At 44.5% G+C, this 25,145-nt stretch overlaps 1 protein-coding gene across 1 annotated transcript in view; it reads right to left on the bottom strand.

Annotated features, from left to right (window-relative positions):
* The window catches only part of stxbp5l (syntaxin binding protein 5L), a gene marked incomplete at its 5' end in the record, with an annotated part of 431,930 nt that overhangs the window by 9,104 nt on the left and 397,681 nt on the right, over nt 1–25,145 (bottom strand). Inside the window, 4 exons of the mRNA XM_080753048.1 lie at nt 1,080–1,245; nt 3,961–4,157; nt 5,785–5,951; nt 10,260–10,499. Coding sequence (XP_080609174.1) covers nt 1,080–1,245; nt 3,961–4,157; nt 5,785–5,951; nt 10,260–10,499 — 770 coding nt within the window. The remainder of the gene's footprint in view (nt 1–1,079; nt 1,246–3,960; nt 4,158–5,784; nt 5,952–10,259; nt 10,500–25,145) is intronic.

Below are 25,145 nucleotides of genomic sequence, written 5' to 3'. Positions count from 1 at the left end.
TTCCTCCATACATGGGAATTCCTATATGAAGTCCTGTTAGATATGGGCTTAATATTGATGACATCATGGATCTCCATATATGGGCATAAAAGGGATTCTGTAAGAGTGGTTCCCATGACATCGCAACATGCAATATATTTTATGCCCATACAGTACATGGAGATCCCTATCTGAACCAGCCACACAGATATGGGCCATCTGGCCAGTGATATATATTGATGATATCAGAGATCTTCATATATGGGCATAAAAGTGATTCTGGGGAATACCCATATATGGACTTTTACATATAGGCGATGCCACCTGTGATATCACAATTGTCGCCCCTGCCTAATCTAGTTGAATATCCCTGCTTTAGATCTTGCATAAACGCTCACACAGGCGTATAATGGGACACATGCACGCACGCACGCACATGCACGCACGCGCACGCACACACACACACACACACACACACACACACACACACACACACACACACACACACACACACACACACACACACACACACACACACACACACACACTCACACGCGCGCGCGCACACACGCACACACACACGCAGGGGCGTCACAAGGGGTAGGAAAGTGGGACTGAGTTACTAGGGCCCAAGGTGGAGGGGCCCTAGTAACTTTAGCTATTGAAAAATAGCAGATATACAAGCTCACAGCGCGGCACCGAGTGCCGCGCTGCAAGCTTCTAGATCTGCTATTTTTGAAAAGTCGTGAAAATGTGCGCAAATCTTTGAATATATGTATTTTTTAAGTGAACATTTGTAACTCAAATTTTGCTTCTGGGGGGTCCCTGGAACTAAATATTTTGAGATGGGGGGTCCTTCACATGAAAAAGTTTGAGCATCACTGACATGGAAACATAGGTTTCTTAGCACACATTTTCACGATTTTTCAAAAATAGCAGATCTACAAGCTCGCAGCGCGGCACTCGGTGCCGCGCTGTGAGCTTGTATATCTGCTATTTTTCAATAGTTAACATTCATGGGGGGCCCACAGTGAATCCTTGTACCCAGGGCCCAGCATTTGGTGTGACACCCCTGCACACACGCACGTGCACACACACACCTGCAGGTTGTCACACATGTCCTGGCTGTAGGTGATTCTCTGGATCTCGGTGGGAGAGCTGAGGTACAAGGCCTGCCCCCCGTTGGTGAAGCAGAAGGTCCTGGCGATGCGCATGTCGGTCAGAGGCAGGTAGTTGATGTCCATCAGTGGTCTCAGACTGGGCAAACTGTGAGCGCAAAACAACACCACCAGATGGACAAACTATTACCAGTAAGGCTCCCTAATCGGGAGATAAGCGACCGTAGGTCACTTATCTCCACAAATAGGGCAAAAATGTGTTTTGCCAAAATCTTCCTGATCCATGTTGATGACATGAGTGTAGACATACTGTGTAGTGATTTTCGTGATTTTAGGGCAAAATCTGTAGGAGCAGTGTCCAAAAATGTGTTTTTAAAATTCGGCCTGGAGGTGGCGCTATATGGGAGAGATTCATGTTGATGGGATGAGTGTAGACATACTGTGTACCGATTTGCGTGATTTTAGGGCAAAAATTGTAGGAGCAGTGTCCAAAAATGTGTTTTGCAAGAATCGGCCTCATGGTGGCGCTAGAAGAGGGCCATGTGAGAAATGAGGGGTGGGGTCTCCGTGCCGGCAAGGCGGACGAATAGGTACCGGCCCCTGCTGTCCCGGTCGCTCCTAGCCGGAGTTACGGCATTTTATGTGAGCTGCAGTGTAGGGGGTCCTCCACTGGGGGCGCCACCACTTTTGCATCCGTTCTGGCGCACCAGGAGTGGGTGGTCCCCGGGAATTCCCTGTGAGCAGCCCCGTTGGGGTGGTCATTTGGTCAGTTTAGCACATTTGGTAATGTTTTACATCTGGGGGTCCCCCAGGGACCTGGGGGTCCCTGGAGCTCCGGGGGTCCTTGGAGGTTGTAGTTTGGCAGGTAAGGAACGTGTGTGCAAAATTTGGCATGGATCGGGGCAACGGTTGCGGAGATATGAGCAGGGCAAGAGTGTGACGTGTGAGGTGTGACAGACAGACTGACTGACGGACTCACTCACACTTTGTGCAGGTTTTGATAGTAAATGCGACCTACGGTCGCAATTAGTTACGTTTTATTGCAAACCGTGTTGATTTCGTCGACTAAAGCTATGACGAAAAATGTTTGTCGACTGCGTCACTGACGAAAACGAAATAAAAACGAAATAAAAGCTAAGCTGTGATGACTAAAACTACGACTAAATATGTTGACAATTTCGTCGACAAAATAAAAACTAGACTAAAACGTTAGGGAGAAGAGAGTCATTTTATGTTTGGTTGCTCTCAGGTGTTGCTTGCTGAAAATAGCCGATCTACAAGGTCACAACGCGTCGCAGCGCTTGTAGATCGGCTATTTTCAGCATGGAATCAAGTGTAAAATCAGTCATTACGATGCCATCAAATAAATTTTAGTTGACTAAATCAACTGTAGATTTAGTCAACTAAAATCTCATGATATTTAGTCGACTAAAATTAGACTAAAACTAAAACTTTTCAGGTGACTAAATTTTGACTAAAACAACATTTCATTTTATTCAAAAGACTATGACTAAAACTAAATCAAAATTTGCTGTCAAAAACCACACTGATTGCTAACTCCATATTGTTGCTGTCGGGCAGAAACCTCCATCTCCATATTTTAATGCGTTCTCTTTTTTGTGGTGAATTAATGCCCTACTTCATCATACCACAGCGTCACACAAAAATACAAAATATAGCAGATCTGTTTTTTTTTTTTTTTTTTTTTTATTGTTTATTTTTTATCCTGAAAAGTGACAGTTTTGGGGAAAATCTTGATAGTCTGAGGTCCCATTATTCCGACTAAGGTTAGGGTTAGGTTTAGGGTTAGGTTTAGCATTCACCAACGTCGGACTAATGACATGTCGGAACAAAGCTACACTCCCACGGTTTTGGACAATTTCTATTTTAATAATGCATATCGTCGTCGTCGGGTGAAAACCTTGTATGTCCAAAACCGTTCATTTTAAAAATGATTTAAACTAGTGAAAACAGCCAATCTACAAGCACACAACGCCTCGCACCGTGAGGCGTTGTGTGCTTGTAGATCGGCTGCTTTCACTACTTTTGTGCGGCCTTGTGCGATGAAGCAGGGCTTTGCTTTGTGAAAGAACGTACACATTTGAAACTTGGAGACACGAGGTTTCCACCCGACAACGACGATATTTAGTTCTCCCTTTCTCCCTGTGCACCTGTACCTCTCCCTGTACCTACCTAAAAAAGGGACCTTAGCTTGTAGCTAATGCACAACTATTATTTTAGTATTTTACACCGGCTGAGAGGCATAGGGAGACACAAGCCGCAGCAGAGTGTTTCCAACCCTCTCAGCCGGTGTAAAATACAGGTAGGCCTACCACAAGCCTTGCGTGGCTTATTGCTTTTCTAAAACGGTTACAATATGGCAACATGAAAAATCATAGACATGTACCAATTAAAACTGTTCTATTTCACTAATAATACACAATAAGGTCTGGTCTGCAAGAAAGTAGTCCCCAGCTACAAGAAAGTAGTTCCCGGCCAGGCTGCAGAAACACAGGTGCAAATAATTGGTGCACTGTGGAACACAGTGGAAAGAAATAACGCACCTGGGTTTGATATAAACTGATTCAAGGTGTGGGTCTCATATACCACAGCAACCAGCCAATCAGAATCAAGGAATGGAACTAGCCGTTTTAGAAATTGTCTTTTTCACTTGTTCCCATGTGATTTAGATGCATGCATCGGTTCCCGAATTTCACCTGGTTCTTTTACTTTGTAACAGAGCAGAGTTGCTCATACGGACCAATTGTGCTCATACAGACACTCATACTGTAGACAAAGCCAGACTTAGGAGCGCTTAGCACCGCTCAAAAACAGTAAAAGGTAATAAAAGTAGGTACTGTACCTGAGGGTCATGACGTGACCGTTGGCGCAGAAGCAGGCCAGACAGACGCTGTTGCACACGGTCACCACGTCGGCGCGCAGCACGAAGGACGACTCGGTGATGTTGTGGACGTACAGGCACGTCTGCGTGGGCATGAAGAACACCTTGGCCTGCTTCTCAGAGCACACCACCGCCAGGTGGCCGTCCCCGCCAGCCTCCTGCAGGGGGCAGCGTTGTGCTTCGTTAGGTTTATTTTCAGTGGTGTAAAGTAAGCAGTGCATTTACTTAAGTAGGCCTACTGTACAGTTTTTTGGTATTTGTACTTTACTCGGTTAGTTCCAGTTTTCAGTACTTTCACTTCTACTCCACTACATCTTGGATCCAAATATTGTACTTTTACTCCGCTACAATTATTTGAAAACTTACTTGTTACTTTGCAGATATAAATGATTATATTATAAAACATACATTAATCCACTGTAGTCCTATTTTATACCTAGGCTATTTGAAAACAATATAATAACCAAAGAAATCCCCTAAATTAGAAAACAATTTTTTAAGAAGTAGTGACATTAGCGGATCTTCACGCTCACAACATGTCACATTGCGACATGTTGTGAGCTTGTAGATCGGCTACTTTCACTAGTTGGGTCTCGAATTAAAGGGTTTGGTACCACTGTTATATAACACAAAATGCTCCTTTCCATGTCCACAGGAGGCTTTTCTAAATAGAATAATGCTATAATCTAATCTATCAAGTGCAAGAAATTAAACATCATTATAGTCCAAATCAGACTCAATTATAATCATACCATAAACCAGTCAGAATCTATTCATGCCACGAGCACTGTTGTTTTGATTTGAACCATAATTGGAGTCCTCTGCTGTTGTCACCATCGTGAAAATAGTTGATGATTAATTGATGTGCGAATAATTGCTGTGATTAAAGACTTAATTGTGTGTTTGGCATTGAACGTCGGGACGTGTAAATGAGATTTGCTTTTCTGTTTGCCCTTTTAGGCTTCATACCCCAAAGTTGCACAAGGCAGCTATGACAAGACAAATAACTGAAATATACAATAAGCCTGTTACTGAGGTATTATACAAAGAAATGACTGACAATGATCCGTGCCGATAATCAAAACATGAATGATGTGCTATAGCCAATACAGGCCATAATATTTAATATGTTGAGCATTTTCAAGAATAGTGAAAATATCCTGTATAGGCCTATCTCCATTCAACAGGGAACATGTTGCCAGGTGTTTCGCCCGGTCGGACAGGATTTAGGTTTAGGCATAAGTTCTGAGAGGTTAGGGTTAAGGTGTTGTGAGCTTGTGTAGATCAGTGGTTCTCAACCTTTTCAGGCCGCGACCCCCAAAATAATCATATTTTAATAGACGAACGCTAAGGCATTACATTTTGTACAACACGGTTCTATTGTGATCGTGAAAATAGCAGATCTACATGATAGATGTAGTTGCGAGGCGTTGTGAGCATCGGCTATTTTCACAATTTCTGCCTCTAATATTTGACAATTTGGTAAATGTTTAATGTCATTTTAGAGGTATTTAAAAGTCCTTAAATTGTCAGTTGTCACTTTAGAAATGTGCAGATACCCATACTCCATACTCTTAAACCTTATGTTGGTTTGACTTTGATTACTGAGAAAACAATGTTGCACATGAAGTTAATCATCTGGGGACCCCCCCAAAATCGTTTGGGGACCCCCCCTGGGGGTCCCGACCCACAGGTTGAGAACCACTGTTTAGATAAACAGTGCCGTTAAGCAGTAGCCTATATGAAATGCAAACCCATTCTGAAAATGATTAATAGAGGCCTAACCTGGGAGGACGAGGGCGAGAAGTTGACCAGCTTGCGCTTGCGAGGCCGGTCGGGGTCCTCGGCGGCGTTGGGGTCCCGCCACACCTCGTAGGGGCTCTGGATCAGCGAACCGTTGCAGTCCATGAAGGCAAAGCGCAGGATGGAGCCTTTCAGCATCAGGACGTTCCCTGTGCGAAGGATAACGTACAGTATAGGGCATTCACAAATAGTGATTTTTAGTATTCGAATTATTCAACCTCAAAGTATTCGAATAGTCGAATATTCGACAGGACTGGCCAAACTGTCAAATATTAAGTAAGCAAGAGGCGAACATTGTGAAAATAGCCGATCTACATGCTCACAACGTGAGCCAGGCGTTGTGCCAGGCGTTGTGAGCCAGATCTACATGCTAACCCTGTGAGCATGTAGATCTGCTATTTTCACAATATTTATCTGCGGAACCGAGTCACATTAAATGTAATACCTACAATTCCAAGTGCTTGTCAGGGTGGGGGTCCCCAGTTCAAATATGTTTATTTTGGGGTTGTGGCCTAAAAAGGTTTGAGAACCCCTGGTATAGAGCATTAACAAATTCATCCACCACTGCCAGGGGCATTAAAAACTCATTCTTATGACTTCCTATCTAGCCACACTTTATAAACTATATATTTTTATATCGACTTCGGTGAACGACGTCGAATAGTGACTTTGATATTTGAATATTCGGATATTCGAATATCTGGTGAATGCCCTAACGTACAGTATGAAGCCTAGAACAGATGGGGTTCCCAAACCTCGCCATGTCAACGGACTCCCAAATCGTTGTTGTCGGGAAGAAACCTCTTACAGCATCTCTATATTTTAACTTGAGCTCCCCCTAGAATAAGGAGGGATGTTAGGGTGGTTAATACAAAAATAATAATCACACCTAGTGTGAAGTGAGCGGTGCTATGTATGAGTTCATTTCATTAAGCATCCCGTGAAGCTTGGCCAGTGTGGCCCTGGGCCGACAACAAGCTTTGAGCACTTTGTGCCCAGATGTAGACCAGATGTAGGCCAGATGTAGGCCAGATGTAGGCCAGATGTAGGCCAGATGTAGGCCAGATGTAGACCAGATGTAGGCCAGATGTAGACCAGATGTAGGCCAGATATAGGCCAGATGTAGGCCAGATGCAGGCCAAGCTTTGCATTCCGAACAAAGCCAGATGTCAGAGCTTAGCTAAAAAATAGCATCTTCTGCTTGTTTCCATAAAGCACTGCAGTCTCTCCAAAATCCATTACAAAGTAAATAAATAAAACAAAATCATACTCAAGGCCAATTCTGTCGGGGGGGGGGGGGGGGGGGGGGGGGGGGCTGAGGACCGAGGCCTGAGGACTCTTTTCATTTTCATCATCGCAATCCTTTGTTGTTTTCTTATCTAAAACCGGAGATTGGATTGAACGACGTGCGCAACTTCCAATTGAACGGAGACGGAGGAGACTTGTGGAATGAATTGGGAGTGTGGAAATGAAAACACTCTCTCCCAGCGAGCTCAGCTCACCTGCATAACGCTATCAGCAGAAGATCACATCGCTCTGCTGAATTCCTTATTTACTGCAGGCGGCTTCACAGAGCCAGTGGTGAAACAAAGTAGTGTTTAACTCTTGAGAGTGTAAAATGAAACCAAACGGACAATAACGGGTCCATTTGGTTTCATGTTATGCTCTCAAAGGTACAATTATAGGTAACATCTGCATTACTTCATTTACAAGAAGTCTACACAATTACATAATGTAGAAGAATTGTAATTTTGAGTGACCGGTTATCAGTCCTATGGGACCACATAAATACAGCATGCATTGTGGATAAAATCCTATCCAACGATAACTAAATATTGAAAGTATTGGGTCTGAGAGGATATAGAGCATCGCAGCGGAAGTGGTTTACTGGTGCCACTTAAAAATTGTCATTCATTTTCCCCATAGACTTTTACAAAAATATTTATAAACAATTATGTTAAGCCTCGAACAAAGCCATCCAGGATGGCAGTGAATCATGACCATACAACCTTTGATCCTATGTGAAAATATATTTTAATTAGGGATGGTCCGATCAGGTTTTTTGGAACCGATCAGCGAGCACCGATCACAAAAGTTTGATCACCCGATACCGATCAATCACCGATCCGATCAAGTTATTATTTATATTTTCTAAATGTTAATGTTTTAACTTTAATTCATTCATTCACTCATGAATTCATTTATATATTTGCCTTATAGTTATTTACCAGGATTACTATGTATTTATTATCATAGCAGTAACTAATTATTCCTTCAGCACTGTGGAAATCAATACCCCAAAATGGCCTCAGTGGGCATACTGAACGGCTGGTTGATCGGATGCACCGATCGGATCGGATCGGTGAATTTACCTTTTGATCTAAACCACCGATCATCGCCGATCACGCTTTGATCGGCCCGATCCGATCCATTGCCGATTGATCGGTAACATCTCTAATTTTAATGTTAAATTATTTGATACACTACATTTAATAACTACCCTTTGTTTAGTGATTTTCAAAATGTTCTTTTCATAGAAACAAAGGTTGCATGGTCATGATTCAATGCCACCCTGGATGGCTTGGTTCGAGGCTTAACATAATTGGTATAATATCTTTGTAAAAGTCTATGGTGAAAACGAATGACGATTTTTAAGTGGCACCAGTAAAAATAGATCTGCCCCGACAGCAACAATATACTATTGTTAAGTATTCAAAAGCACAAAGCTGTTATTTCTCCAGCGAGTGCCTGGTTGCGTTGTTTTCTCTGTTGCCTATCAGCACCTTTAAGTGCCACATTACGAAGCACAACACGGCTTCACGCCTTCACACACACACACACACACACACACACACACACACACACACACACACACACACACACACACACACACACACACACACACACACACACACACACACAGTTGTTATGTGGAAATAAGAAAAAAGTCTCTCCCCCCCCCCCCCCCCCCCCCCCCCCCCCCCCCCCCCCCCCCCCCCCCCCCCCCCCCCCCCCCCCCCTTCTCCCTGCTAGAAAAACCAGCACAGGCCAGCACAATTTTCATGCTGGTCTGTGCTGGTCTATGCTGGTTTATGCTGGTTCATGCTGGTCTGTGCTGGTGCTGGTGCTGGTCTATGCTGGTCCACCAGCACAGACCAGCATAGACCAGCACCAGCACCAGCACAGACCAGCATGAACCAGCATAAACCAGCATAGACCAGCACAGACCAGTACAGACCAGCACCAGCACAAACCAGCACATGTTGTGTTTACTGCTGGTCTGTGCTGGTGCTGGTCCAGCATAGACCAGCACCAGCACAGACCAGCATGAACCAGCATAAACCAGCATAGACCAGCACAGACCAGCACCAGCACAAACCAGCACATGTTGTGTTTTACTGCTGGTCTGTGCTGGTGCTGGTCCAGCATAGACCAGCACCAGCACCAGCACAGACCAGCATGAACCAGCATAAACCAGCATAGACCAGCACAGACCAGCACAAACCAGCACATGTTGTGTTTTACTGCTGGTCTGTGCTGGTGCTGGTCTGTGCTGGTGCTGGTCTGTGCTGGTGCTGGTCTGTGCTGGTCTGTGCTGGTCTAAGCTGGTCATATACAAATAGGGACAAACACCCATTTTAACTAACAGGTTCCAGTGGCGCAGAGGATCAGTGCCGGACTCAAGATCCAGAGGTAGTAAGTTCGAATCCCACTCACAATGTCAATAATAATGTCATGGAGCAGAGCATCAGAACAGGATTCAAGCACCAGAGCAAAGAGCAAATTAGCTAAACCTAAACCTAATTAGCTAAACCTAAACCAGCTAATAATACCAGCACCAGCACAGACCAGCACCAGCACAGCACCAGCACAAACCAGCAGTAAAACACAACATGCACTGGTTTGTGCTGGTGCTGGTCTGTGCTGGTTCATGCTGGTTTAGATGGTGGGACCAGCACCAGCACAGACCAGCAGTAAAACACAACATGCGCTGGTTGTGCTGGTCTTGTGCTGGTTTTTCTAGCAGGGCTGTGTTTCCTAGAACTGGAGGACTGATTTTGCGGTTTGTATTGCAAAGTACACCGCGATGATGTCATCACGGCGAAATGGGTAGGCCTACTTCTAAATAATATGTATTTTATTAAATGTATTAAAGTATATTTTGCATCATCAGTGATGCGTTTTGCATCACATGCTGAAATACTAAAATATCTCAAAAAACAGATTGGACACAAAAAATAAGGATTGTGTTGATCGTGTCCCATACAACAATAAAATAAGATTGGGTTGTCCCAGAGCTGAAATGGCCCTTTAAGTACAGTACTTAAGTATATGTACTTAGTTGCTTTACACCACTGACACGTGTGTCCATGTACGGACACAGCGATAACCCATGCTTGTCAATACGATCGGTTCAATATTCATTATAAACACAGCGCAGATATCATTGCTCTCACCGCTGGCGCCGATGGTGACGGGCTCCTCCAGCCTCTCGTCCTCCTCGGTGGCGATGGACATGGGGATGAGGAGGACCACGCCCAGGCTGGTGCCCACCCACAGGCAGGGCGTGGGCAGCGGGTCGCTCTTGCGGCCGTAGGACTCTCCGAACTGCAGCGTGGTCACCGCCTCCTTGGTGTCGCGGTCGATGCTGGACACGCTGGAGCTGCGCGAGCGGCTGAAGGAGTTCTCGCGGCTCTCTGCCCGGGGCCGGCGCGTGAAAGGACACGCACGACAAAAAAGAACAAACACCACCGGCAGGACGGACAGACGAGACGTACAATGAGAGATGGAGACACGAGGGAGAGAGGCGACAGTAGACACACAGACAAGACAAAGCAGGAGGGATCAGAGAGCATTGGAATTGGAAGATGGAAATTCCAAGGTCATATTATAACGAGATGTGTGAACATAGAAGATAAGAGTGAAACGGGAAAACGGAACAGACACAAGAGAAAAAACAGAAATAGATATAACGCAATGTAAGCTGTGGCTTTGTAGTGTAAAACATTGGGGACAATGGCAACGGAACAGAATGATTCTCCTGGATTATTAACCATATAGGAGCAAACTGGACCTGAATCTCTCTCACACACATCACACACATCACACACACACACACACACACACACACACACACACACACACACACACACACACACACACACACACACACACACACACACACACACACACACACACAGAGAGAGACACACGCAATATGAAGGGAACCTCTTTCATTGTCCAGCGCTTAATAAATAAATGAACATTAATTAACATTCATTCTGGTCTTGATACATACTGTATGAACAGACAATATTACACATGTACATCTACAGCAGACACACACACACACACACACACACACACACACACACACACACACACACACACACACACACACACACACACACACACACACACACACACACACACACACGGCACTAACGTAGAAACACACAAACAATACACACATGCAAGTGTGCCCGCACGCACGCGCACAGCCGCACACACAAACCGGCTGCACTAAACACACTCCTTGAGACCATGTCGGGCTGCTAGGCATTACACATTTATAGCTTTAGCCTCCATGATAAAAGTAGTTCTGTTTGGCCCAAGTATATGAATCACGCACCTCTCAATTATTTAGAGCTACAGTAGGCAATGTGCCGCGCTACCATGGCTGGACATCGCTGCACAGACTGCAGTGCTTGAGGTCAAAGCATCTGAATAGCTATTTTGGCAAGCTTAAAGTACATTTACAGTGTAGACAAATAGTGATGATGAGTAAACAAAATCTTACAGTGCAGACACATGTAAGCAAGAGAGTCGCCAAGACGCCAACTGTTAGTAGCATGGGTGCCAGCCTTCTACGCTACGATCCGTGGATTGGTTTTGTCACTTCGCTTCTCACTCTGGCCAGGCTTTATCTTTTGTCAGCAATCACTGCTACGGTGAGTTGGTTCCGTAACAGGGGTCACTCTCCACGCCTCTCCTGCTCTTTAGTGAACAGAAAATAAATGTTCCAGTGGGGATACAGATGTCATCCAGTAAGGGGAGAGCGCTCCGCGAAGAGGCAGTCCTTTCTACGCGTTCATATCACATGGCAGGGGCGGAGCGTCCGTATAAGCTGAGGCGGTCAGCTATGGTCAGATCACATGGATCTTATCATCTTTTAGTTTATTAGGATTCGGACGCACTTTGCGTGCTCCGCCTCTAAGTGGGGCAGGCGGGCCCATTTAAAACTTTATCATCATCAACAGCTGCCCATCGGTGCATGCCATGTCATCATCAATCACTTGTCAACACAAGCCAGCTATAGCCTTCAGCAGTGCGTTGTTTACGCATTAATCATGAGTGGAAATGCATATAAACTGTGCCGAGCGGTAATTCTCAAAATTGAAAAGGATTAAAAACTACTTGAGAAGCACAATGGGACAAGAGAGACCTACTGGACTGGCCTTGCTGTCAATAGAAAGTGAACGTGGATGATTTTACAGAGCAGAAAGGCTTGTGGAGTCCCCTACAAATAGGGGTGAGTAGGCCAATAACTAAGATATACGAAGAAGGTGGTGGCAGGGGCCCGATCATTGTGGCTTGCTTACAGGCCCGGTTCTGACTTGTTCCGCCAGTGTCACATGGCATGTGAGCTTCAGACTGCTCTGAATAAGCGCACGTGCGTCTGTAAACATCTTCATACAGGTAGACGGGACACGCCACAGAGCAAAGGCCACAGGACTGACTGACGGACGGACGGACGGACGGACGGACGGACGGACAGACGGGACGCATGGGACGCAAGACAGAGTGACACGAGTGGGCTGTGCGTGGCCCCCCCCTTACCTCTTTCGCTCCAGCAGTAGGGGGTGGTAGTGATGTGATGGTCGTCGTGGGAGTACATACTGACACCGTGTAATTGCTGAAGCATCGCCCTCTTGGACGTATAACCTATACTCAACCCGACGACAACATGGACGCCATAGGTGACACAAACCCAACCAACCCGCCCGCCCGCCACCCAGCCAGCCAGCGACAGACATGACAGACAGATGGACAGCGATGCCAGAGAGGACAGGAGAGGGGACAGAAAGAGAAGATTCAACAGAGTTTGGAGAAATGTATACGAAAACACAAGACAGGGAGTGAAGGAAGACAGAGAAAGGTAAAGAACAAGGTCACTCCGTTTAAGCTGGAAATGACTCGGCCCAAAAGAGCCAATCTACAGGCTCACAGTGCGCCATTTTGCTGTGAGCTTGTAGATCGGCTATTTCCAGCACACGACTACATCAAGTCACAAAGTATAATCAACCTTTATCAATGCCACGTTGTTAACCCAATGTGTGTGCTTCAGTGTGACACAAGCAGAAACCCCAGCGACAAAGCTGCTTTCCAACCAACGCCTCTGACGTTGGCGGCAGCTCAAATGACCTGCATTTGTGGAGTGTGCGTTGTGTGACTGACTGACTGACAGAACCCATGGGGTGTTGTTGGCTAATGGAAGTCATGCACAGTGGTGCTCTAACAGGGCATGGTGAGGGGGAGTCCTACGGGCCCTGGAAGAGGAGCTGGGGAACTTAGCAAGGCAATAGAGAGCAAGGTAAAGGAGAAGTATGAAGGTTAATTTATGCTTAGCATCAGTCAGTGCCAGGGACGTGCTGGCCATTGGGAAAAGCGGGACAATTCCCGAACGGCCGGTTCATTCCCGGCCGGTCCAGGCCGGCCATTAATAAAAAATTAAAAATGAAATGTCGGCCTTCGTTCCATTTTGGGGGCTGAAGTAAATTGTCACTGTCAGGCAGAAACCTCGTATCTCCAAGTTTCAAATGTATACATTTTTTTGCAAAGCAAAGCCCTGCTTCATCATACAAGGCTGTTGCACAAAAGTAGTGAAAACAGCAGATCTACAAGCACACAACGCCTCGCACCGCGAGGCGTTGTGTTCTTGTAGATCGGCTGTTTTCACTAGTTTAAATCATTTTTAAAATGATAAATACAAAACAAACGGTTTTGGACATACAAGGTTTCCACCCGACAACAACGAAATATAACTCATGTACAGTAATTGGCCCACTGGCTTGTTACTTGTCATGATCTGAAATGGCAAATCTTTGAGTAGCAGCAGCGCTATGGAGAGATCTCTCTCTATAGCGCGCAATGAGGGCCTCTCCAACTCTTTTTCCCGGGCTGAATCAGGGGCCCAGCACGTCCCTGGTCCCTAGTGCTTCCCCAACCATGGGATCGGGGCCCTGCACCCCTTGGGGGGCGCAAGCTTTGATTGATCACAGACATATGAGACCATCACTGCTTGGAGGAAGTCCAAAAACATTTAAACATGTTGCACAAATTCATGAATTCCAGGGGCAGCATTGGCTCAGGGGTATTTGGTTGCTTGGCAGCCGGAAGGTTCTCAGTTCTCAGTCGAAAAGTGTCCTTGAGCAAGACCCTGAACCCCTAGTTGCTCCCGGTGAGCAGGTTGGTGCCTTGCATGGTTTCCTCCGCCATCGGTGTCTGAATGTGTAGGTGAATGGGTGAATGTAATGCACAATCTCTGTAAAGCGCCTTGGATAAAGGAGCTATATAAATGCACCATTTACCATGACTTGTTTTTATCCACTGTCTGTCTGTCTTTAAAATCAATGTAGTAACTATTTAGCAAAGAAATGAAATCTGTGTTAAACGTGTACAAAATCTATTATTATGGAAGTAAACGCTGTGATTATCTAGCAAATACATGGACATTATATTTCAACACATATGGAAAACCCGCACTTTGACATGAACACAGAGATTATACACATTCAATAGACCAAGAGTAGCTATATGGAATGGAAAAAATTAGACCCCTCTTTTTCATTTTCGCAGTGACATCAAAATGACAACAATGTGTCATGTAGGCTACCTCTGGGAAAATGACAAACGCCTTGATAAAAAAAGACGGGTGCTCTCATTGGTTAGGAGGACAAAGTAAGCTCTGTTGCTGTGGAACTATATTCATTCACTTCCTCGTTTACATTTAGTGACGATGGCGTAGACGAGTTTTAGACACTATGACTGCTCAACACTCTGAATGTTGTGAGACACACTTGTCGTGCAAAGCATGAATTGACCTTAAGAAAGGGTAAATGGAACAGACGAACAGACAGACAGACAGACAGACAGACAGACAGACAGACAGGAACGTTCATTCAGACAGTATAGGAAATAGGGCATTAACTAACAAGTCGACAAGTCGACTGAGTCGACTTCATTACACAAGTCGACTCCCACCAGAGAAATCAAAAGTTGAAGTTCACGGCTCTGACATCGCCGTGATGTCGGGGGAACCAAATCCCTTTTATGCCCAATTGCCCATATATGGAGATCCCTGTGATGCCAGGGGAACCAAATCCCTTTTATGCCCATATATGGAGATCCCTGATGTCATCAATATTACATCTGTGAATATCTATGGGTACCAGGGGTCTCCATATATGGGTTATAACTGGTCCGATATATATTACATCACTGGCCAGGCGGCCAAGACATGGCACGAACTCGCTTTTCACCCTTAGGTGTCTCAAGCCCGTATCATAGTCGGGTCCGCGGTGGAAGGCTTTACACCGCGGTGTAGTCTTTTCGAGTCTTTTTGAGTCATGAAACTACAACGTTACATCATTCCTCACAGTGGAGAGCTTTCCACCGTGAGTCCCAACACATCTCTCTGTTTTTACTATCAGACAGACAGGCTCTACACCCCGTTCACTGATTGGTCGACCTGAACCGGTCTAGACAGGGTGAAGGACTTCACCGTGGGCCGTGACTATATGGCCTGCACTTATTTTCTGACTTGAGGTGGAAAGCTTTCCACCTCAAATTTGCGGTGGATAGGTCTCAACCGTACACTCTGATACGGGCTTCACTGGTTATTATTGAGTGAGTAACAGTCATTTAAAGGGCAACTTAGTTTTTTTACGACAAGGGTTCATAATTTAGATAGTCATTAAAGAAAAGAAAAGATGAGTGTTAAAATGTTTTCATTTACTTCTGTCTATCGTTTTAGTCATTTTAATGATTTTGATTTGCATGCATGCCCCCAGGTTGGGGGCATGCATGCAAGGGTCTAAATATATCTTTTTAGACACAATAAGCCCATTCCCAAGAAGCAGCGCAATCTTTCATGGACAGATGAGACTTATGGGGGCTGGTGTAAACAGTAACAAAGAAATTGCCAGCTTATTGTGTCTAAAAGGACATATTTTAGCCACTTGAACGCATGCCACCACCCACTGAAATCAAAATACTAAAATCGCTAAAACAATAGAAAGCAGTAAATGAAAACATTTTAACACTCATCTTTTCTTTTCTCTAATTACAATCTAAAATATGAACCCTTGTTATAAAAAAAAACAAAGTTGTCCTTTAAAAGTTTATCGACTGAATGCTAGCTCTGGATTTCATTCAGCCTCTCCGGGCCTCGCCGTACTCAACAACCGTGATTTGTAACCATCCCTGGCAATTAAACGTAGCTAATCATGTCATGCAACTTCAATATTTAATAAGTGCTGGGGGGGGGGGGCTTCCTGGGTGTCTAGCAGAGATAGAAGATATGAAGGCAGGGGCGTCACAAGGGGGGGGGGGGGGGGGGGGGGGAGTGGGACTGAGTTACTAGGGCCCAAGGTGGAGGGACCTTCATTATCTTATACTTTAACTATTGAAAAATAGCAGATATACAAGCTCCCGCTGTGAGCTTGTAGATCTGCTATTTTTGAAAAGTCGTGAAAATGTGTGCAAATCTTTGAATATGTATTTTTTTAAGCGAACATTTGTAACTCAAAGTTTGCTTCTGGGGGGCCCCTGGAACTAAATATTTTGAGATGGAGGTCCTTGGCCAAATACATATCATTTTGAGGGTCCTTCACATGAAAAGGTTTGAGCACAACATAGAAACGTAGGTTTTTCAAAAAACCTTAGAAGGATTTGAAATATTCAAATGGCAAAAATAGCAGATCTACAAGCTCGCAGCGCGGCACTCTGTGCAGCGCTATGAGCTTGTATATCTGCTATTTTTCAATAGTTAAAACACAAAACAATGCGTAACAATGCGTTCATGGGGGGCCCGCAGGGAACCCTTGTACCCAGGGCCCAGAATTTGGTGTGACACCCCTGTATGAAGGTGTTGTTTACGTTCAGGGAGGCCCCTGCCCTTTTTTCCCCCTCCTTCATGGCGGCCGCACCTGGCGAGCGGGGGGCCTCATTAGCACGGGGGCCTCATTAGCGCGGGGGGCCCCCGGCTCTTCACGCAGTTCTTTGACCTTTAATTATTCCAGTGACCCCGCTGGCGCGCGTTGCATTGCCGTGGTAACCCAGCGCTGGCTAATCTCACAAACCATGGGACCAATCAGCGCTGCTGCGCTCAGGGGCGTCACACCAAATTCTGGGCCCTTCTGGGCCCCCCATGAATGTTAACTATTGAAAAATAGCAGATATATACAAGCTCACAGCGCGGCACCGAGTGCCGCGTTGCAAGCTTGTAGATCTGCTATTTTTTTTAAATCGTGAAAATGTGTGCAAGAAACCTATGTCATCAAGGACCCCCAAGATGATATGTATTTGGCCACGGACCCCGATCTCAAAATATTTAGTTCCAGGGACCCCCAGAAGCAAAATTTGAGTTAGAAATGTTCGCTTAAAAAATACATATATTCAAAGATTTTCACACATTTTCACAACTTTTCAAAAATAGCAGATCTACAAGCTCGCAGCGCGGCACTCGGTGCCGTGCTGTGAGCTTGTATATCTGCTATTTTTCAATAGATAAAGTTATTAGGGCCCCTCCAGCCTTGGGCCCCAGTAACTCAGTCCCACTTTCCTACCCCTTGTGACGCCCCTGGCTGCGCTACATTTATTTTGCACGCGGCCACAGCTACATTGTGATATTTCTGTGATCATGTGTGAGGTGTCCCAGTATCCACTGCCCCCTCAACACGATCAACAGCGATCAACAGGGAGGCCATGTTGTTATTAAACCCCATCTTAATCACCAGGAGAATCACCATTGGAAGAAATGAGGTACATGGCAAAGATATCTAAAATGACACAAATGGTTTCCCAGTTCTAACAGGTTAATGGCAAATGTCTTGCTCCACTATGGACAGATGACAAAGTGTGTGTGGGGGGGAAACCTCAGAAAAATTAAAGCTTGGCAGCCTGTCTGTCAAAATGTCTGTCATTTGTCTGAGGTAGCATAAGCGTCCTGCGACAAACTAGCCAATTACAACACTCCTGTACCTCCGGCTTATGGGATGTACGAGTACGAGCCAATCGATGGCAGGCACACTGTAATCGAAACCAGCACATGCCAACTTCCATCGTAGATACATTTCTAATGTTCTATAATCGCAAGCTTTGATAGACTGGCAATGCAAATAACTGACAGATGGCATCAACCACATGAATCTTAGCATCCCTATTCCGGGCTTATCATAACAAGCGAAAATAGGCAAACATTCAGCAAAGGATTTAGATCCAAAAGAACACAACACGTTGCAAACTGACACATTGTGAGCTCGCATAGATCTGCTACTTTCGGATAAGACCAAGAGTTTTGGTCTTATCTACACCAAATCTCTTCTCCGAAAGTAGCAGATCTATTAATACAAGGGATGTAAAGGCCCTTGGGGGACTCCAGTCAATGAAGTTTATAGGATGTACCGGTAAGTAGTTTCACAATTAAACGTTGTGGGGAAATCAGGGAAATATTAATGGAAGAAATTTGAGAGAAAGATGGAGGTAGACTATGAATTATGTTCCTTCACCTCGAATCGACAGCGCAAACAGGCTTTCCCCGTTACTGATAATAACGACGTGGCTACAGTAAAGGCAAATCAATACATTTTCATATGCTTTACATTTTCCAAAAGTGAATTTCCCAAAAGATTGTTCCAAGCATTCTGTTGAATGCTGAATCAAACTATGATTTCTGGCCATGTCATGGCGTCTTTAAAAAGCTTAGAATGTCTACTCCCTTTCGGTTTCTTTTCCAGTGTATGAGGTAAAAAAATAAATGAAAAAAAGACGTGTTGAATCGGCTGTGGGAAATAATGACTTCCAGAGTGTCTGCATCAATTTAGTTGGTAATGTAGTGCCATGCCCGATAGTGACTTTAATAAAACATTCTACATCTACTAATGGAAAAAAAGCACTCAGAGCTCCGGGCTCATAAGAAATTTTTTATTTTTACCAGGCTGATAAGGGATGGTTCAGTTATCTGATAGAGTAATAATATTATGAAACATCCTCCCCCCCCCCTAAGTGATTTGTAAGTTCAACAGCAAAGCGTAGCTCGCAGGCCCAACGTTGTGCTACGATGTCTCATGTCTCTTTGGCAGTGTTGTTTTTGACAGCAAATTTTGATTTAGTTTTAGTCATAGTCTTTTGAATGAAATGTCTTTTAGTTTTAGTCATAATTTAGTCACCCGAACAGTTTTCGTTTTAGTCTAATTTTAGTCAACTAAATATCATAAGATTTTTAGTCGACTAAATCTACAGTTGATTTAGTCAACTGTAGAATTGTATTTTGGCAGGCCTTGATGGCATCGTAATGACAGATTTTACACTCGGTTCTGTGCACGACACGTTGTGAGCTTTTAGATCTGCTATTTTCAGCACGCAACACCTGAGAGCAACCAAACATAAAATGACTAGCTTCTCCACTAGTCCCTCCCAACGTTTTAGTCTAGTTTTTATTTTGTTGATGAAATTGTCAATATATTTAGTCTTAGTTTAGTCTTAGCTACGTTTTTATTTAGTTTTTATTTCATTTTCGTCAATCAACACGTCTCTCTGGCTTACATGTCGCTGCTGTAGATCGGCTTTTTGTGCTATGTTTGTGTGACACTGCAGTTTGATGAATCATGGCATTAAGTTCCCCAAAAAGGTTGAAATATGGAGACACAAGGTCTCTGCCAGTCAGCAACGATATACAGTATAGGCCAGGGTTCCCCAATTAGTTTTTCCTGAGGGCCAAATTATGTCTAGGGTACCAAGCCGAGGGCCACAACATTGCAGGGGGCGACGGTGGCGTTGCCGCTACTCCAGTGACAGTTCAGATATCGTCGTTGTAGGGTGAAAATCTTGTATGTCCAAAACCGTTCGTTTACATTTATCATTTAAAAAATGACTTAAACTAGTGAAAACAGCCGATCTACGAGCGTTGTGTGCCTGTAGATCTGCTGTTTTCACTACTTTTGTGCGACGGCCTTGTTTGATGAAGCAGAGCTTTACTTTGCGAAAGAACGTACCCATTTTGAGATACAGGTTTTCCACCCGACAATGACGATATACTAGTTTTGTTGCTGCTCTTATACCACCATTATTACTGGGGTTGGTGGGGGCCTGACAGTAGCCCCCTGCGGGCCGCCTATTGGGGAACCCTGGTATAGGCCTACTGTATCCACCTGTTTCCGCGAGAATTTACTCCAATTATGTGTGGGACACATCCGGAGAACAGCAGACGTACAAGCTCACGTCGCGTCGCAGATGCAGCCGTTGTGGGCTTGTAGATCACTCTCGGCTGCGACGCCGGAACTGCCGCTCACCTTCTACGCAATGCACGATTGGACGTTGGAAACTTGTGGATAGTCCTAGCTGTATATGGATTTGCTGTGGATGGGGATCCATGCCTCTGTTTTGATGTCTCCCCTCTGATCATTTATTTTTATGGCCGGTGGGGATGTGTTATCCCTAGCTATTGGTCAGGCTGAATCAAATGCATGCATTTAGACCAGGGGTTCCCAAACTTTTTGGGCACAGGGCACCCCTATAAATAACTTTTTCATCCGAGGCACGCCTACATTATATTATAATATTACCTACATGACATTCATAATTTTCACTCGCAGTACCTTGTATTCGTGGCATATTTTAGGGATTATGTTGTGAGGAAAACATTGAGAGAATTACCATTTTGGTCAAAACCTACTGAAAATAACTCCAAAATGATACCAAATATTTGTTCAAATAAATTCCAAATATTATCAAAGGATCTCGCGGCACCCCTGGACTGCTGTCGCAGCACCCCAGGGTGCCCCGTCACCCACTTTGAAAACCCCTGATTTAGACTACTGTTGGGAAATGTAGAATGTCTGGTAAATTCAAAAATAGCATTATGTCGTAAAACGTAAATCTGTTCATCTTGCGGTCTGACAGAGCGTGTTAACTCGAGCGCTGCATGGGTGGCTAATGTTGACATTTTGGGGGAGACTGTCGCAGCTCTGGTCTCCCGTGGAGAGATTATAGGCCTCAGCTGAAGTGACTGGGATCCACTCTAATAATAATCCCACGTCGGGAACCACCAGGCAGACACACCCCGGCAAGAGAGAGAGAGAGAGAGAGAGCTTTCTGGAAGCTTAGCCGGACGCCCCGGGGGTCCCAGGGCTTTACAGACGATACATCAGCACAACATGAAATCGATGCAGAGGTGAGAGTGCAGCGGTCTGATCCCTCTGCACCACTTGTAGCTGGGTCAGGGTGTCTGTTTATACCATGCAATGTCTCTCTCTCTCTCTCTCTCTCTCTCTCTCTCTCTCTCTCTCTCTCTCTCTCTCTCTCTCTCTCTCTCTCTCTCTCTCTCTCTCTCTCTCTCTCTCCCCCGTTCACTCAGATCAGCCAACACAGGGATGCTGACAGAACCCTCGCTAAAAACCCCAGGACAAAAATCCACTCGTCCTAGACAATTTGCCCTCCTGGCCCCCAAACTGTGCAATAAACTCCCTGTCACACTTAGAACTACAGACTAACTCCCTAGCTACCATTAGAACTACAGACAGGACAAAAATCCACTCGTCCTAGACAATTTGCCCTCCTGGCCCCCAACATGTGGAATAAACTCCCTGTCACATTAGAACTACAGACTCACTCCCTAGCTTCCATTAGAACTACAGACTCACTCCCTAGCTTCCATTAGAACATTGTTGTTAATGTACTGACATATTATCTTGCTTATTATAGTGATGTATTACCTGTTTATTGTACATCGCTTTGGATTAAAGGCGTCTGCTAAATGCCTAAACTGTAAACTGTCTCTCTCTCTCTCTCTCTCTCTCTCTCTCTCTCTCTCTCTCTCTCTCTCTCTCTCTCTCTCTCTCTCTCTCTCTCTCTCTCTCTCTCTCAAATGCTCAAATGCTGCAAGGGTTAAAAGCATGGCTAAGTCCTGTCACATGGCGGAAACAAAACCATGTTTGTCGCTTATGGGCACACTCTTCATTAACAACAACAGAGTTAAGGCCACTAGGTGTCACCATGCCAAAAGGAGTTGTCTCGTCCAGAGACGAGACAACGAAGGGTTAACTGTACACGCTGCTGCCTGCCCTCTGAATGACCCGAGGCAATACGTCACCCCGTAGCAGAGAGAGAGAGAGAGAGAGAGAGAGGAAAAAAAGGCATGTGCATTGTTTTCCATTCTACTCTGAAACATAAAAAGGGCTTTATCTCTGAATGAGGTAAAAAGAACGGCAGGGAAGCAGAGATCTGATTGTTTTCACGGCGACACTATAACACGATGGTCGGCTCCCGTTTGGATTTTAGTTTCGCAAGCTTTTGTAAACAACGGTCAGTGGACACCCATGTGCACACGCACGAAGCTTCCGAGGCTCTTCAAAATAAAGTGTGAGTGAACGGCGGCAGCAGCAACAGCTAGAAATGTTATAAACCTGAGCAGCCCATGTGTTAAGAGAGTGTGGGGGGAATAAACTTGAGTAAAATGGAAGATTGGCAGCCTGTCTGTCGGAATGGCTGTCATTTGTCTGGGGTAATGACGTGGTACAGGCTGTACTTATCTCGCCATCATGACCAAGTGGGTCTGATTGCACTATAACGGGATGTTGGTGCTTCACCGTCCTTGCATAGCTGTATGGTTTCAGCGGGGCTGCGGCGCGCTGCGAGACACCACAGGTACACTATACCACTGTGTCTGAGTCACTGCTCCGCACAGGGGCGTCGCACCAAATGGTGGGCCCTGGGTACAAGGATTCACTGTGGGGCCCCCCATGAATGTTCTTCATAGGGGGAAAGGGAGGGTTCAACCTATTTAGAATGGGAACGCATTATTACGCATTATTTTGTGCTTTAACTATTGAAAAATAGCAGATACAAGCTCGTAGATCTGCTATTGAACATGTGTGCAAGTCTTTGAATATTTCAAATCCTTCTACGTTTTTTTTTTAGAAAAATGTATGTCAAACCTTTTCATGTGAGTCCCCTCTACAAGCTCGCACAGCTTGTATATCTACTATTTTCAATAGCTAAAGTAAAGGCCCCTCCACCTTGTGCCCTAGCAACTCAGTCCCACTCCCCCCCCTTGTGACGCCCCTGGCTCCACAGATTATTAAGAGCCATTTGGTTATTTTGTTCCTGCAATTCACATTTCCCTGCTGTGACATATCACAACATATCACCTGTTACTGCATCTGAGTCACAACAACAAGCATGAAACTTGGATTTGCTGTTCTGGTACAGAACATGTCATAAGATGAACATTCGTACTGTATTTAGACAGGAGTCAGACTTTAAGCCCCAGGGGGGTCCAGGGGGAAAATCCGCCTAAAATCTATGCCCAAATTGGAACAGTTGTGGACACAAAACTACCATGATTGTGGCTACTCTTGACTCACCAAATGTCAGCTAACCCCTGAAAATTCACAAATGCAGTGTAAAACATCACATTTCTCTGACCAAATTGTCCTGCTGTGATCATTTACCAAGGAAAATATGATTGAAAAAGACCTCCGCCTATGGAAATTTTGTCTTCTGAATAGTGAATGAGCCTCAAGACCTCATTTAAAACATAAATATTGAATAGAAAAATTGTTCACCAAGGTGTCACCAATTGATAGGCAAAATTGTATGAATATATTGCAAACTATGTAAACTCTACAGATGTTTTAGTGAGAGTAGTGCTGTAATATTAGTAATGTTAAAGTATAGGGTGAAAAATGATAAAAACGAGTAACAATAAGTAGTAATAATACTGTAATAGGAGTAATGTATGGATGAAAAGTACAATGGCAGCTGATTACTATGCTGTAGGTGCACTGTAACAATAATCAACAAAGAAATTGTAGTTTGATTTGGTCTCTATTGATTTATTGACATTTATTGACAGCTGTTCAGAGGTCAACACCTTTTGCCCCCGCCGGCGGGGGCAATGGGGCTCAAGAGGTTAAGAACTTTGTGAAATCTGAATGATGGTGTAGTTGTAGGGGGCTAAATAAGTCGCTCTGCCCGAAACCATGTAGGGGAACATGACCGTCGGGGCTTGGACGACCATGCGTGAGCTACGATGGGCTAAAATCGCATTGGAAAACTCGGCCATTGGCCACTGGGCCCCTTGTCAACGCCGCCCCCATATTATGTGGGGAAGCTGAATAATTCCATAGCAAGAAATTATGCCTGATTTATATAGAAGTAGTCTACCTGAGACAAAAACTATTTGTTTCTATTTTATAACCATTACTGTTAAGATATGTTATGTATAAGGCTGGATGCAATAACCGCAATACTGTGGTTGTGTAATGCATACCGCGGTGCCGAGTTCATAACACGATTATACCATGATTTCTTTTTGGAATAAAATGTATTTACATTAATTTTTTCATTATAATTTAACGATTATGGCAATACCGCCATACAGTTGGTAAACAGTGACCTATTACCGCACCGCCCCAGCGCTAGTTCTGTACTGTACTTTTTACTATATATCCTATACAGTATCTTAACATAGCTGCATGTCTGACATTTGCAACAAACCCAAAGAAATCCACAGGCATCGCTACGTACAATGAACAGCAGCAGCCACTGAGGTGTCTACGTTTAAGCCTATGAATGTGACAGCATGATTGACAAATGTTCATATTAGAAGAAAACGGGTGTCAAACCATCGAGTCAAATATTTCAAGATGTACACTGACATCGTGTCATTCATTTGTGTCTCTCTTTGTACTCAGATGTGAGTATGCGGTATGATGCAATTGTTTTAAAACTGTTCTATGTTTGTGTGTACATGTGTGTGTGTCTGTCTGTTATAAATAACTACTAACACAGCATTTATAGGAACAAAGCAGACAGTGTGATTATGCAGAGGAAATGTTTTCAACGGCAGTTGGGAGTTTGTGAAAGAAACTTTTCTCACCAGTGGAACATGAATCAAGTTCTGTTGAATGACATTTTAAGTGCGTTCAGAACAGGCTTTTTCAGTTCTCGTTCTTGATGGGATTCAGAAGGCTGGTTGAACTGACACTATACTTTCTCTGACTTAAATGACCAGGTACTGTGCTTATAACTTTCTACTTTTATACTGTATACTGCATATT

Source organism: Nannobrachium achirus (genome assembly GCF_963921795.1).
Source record: "Nannobrachium achirus genome assembly, chromosome: 22".
NCBI lineage: Eukaryota > Metazoa > Chordata > Actinopteri > Myctophiformes > Myctophidae > Nannobrachium > Nannobrachium achirus.
The sequence above is the reverse complement of the archived record's forward strand: the minus strand, read 5'-3'. Positions and strand labels throughout refer to the sequence as shown.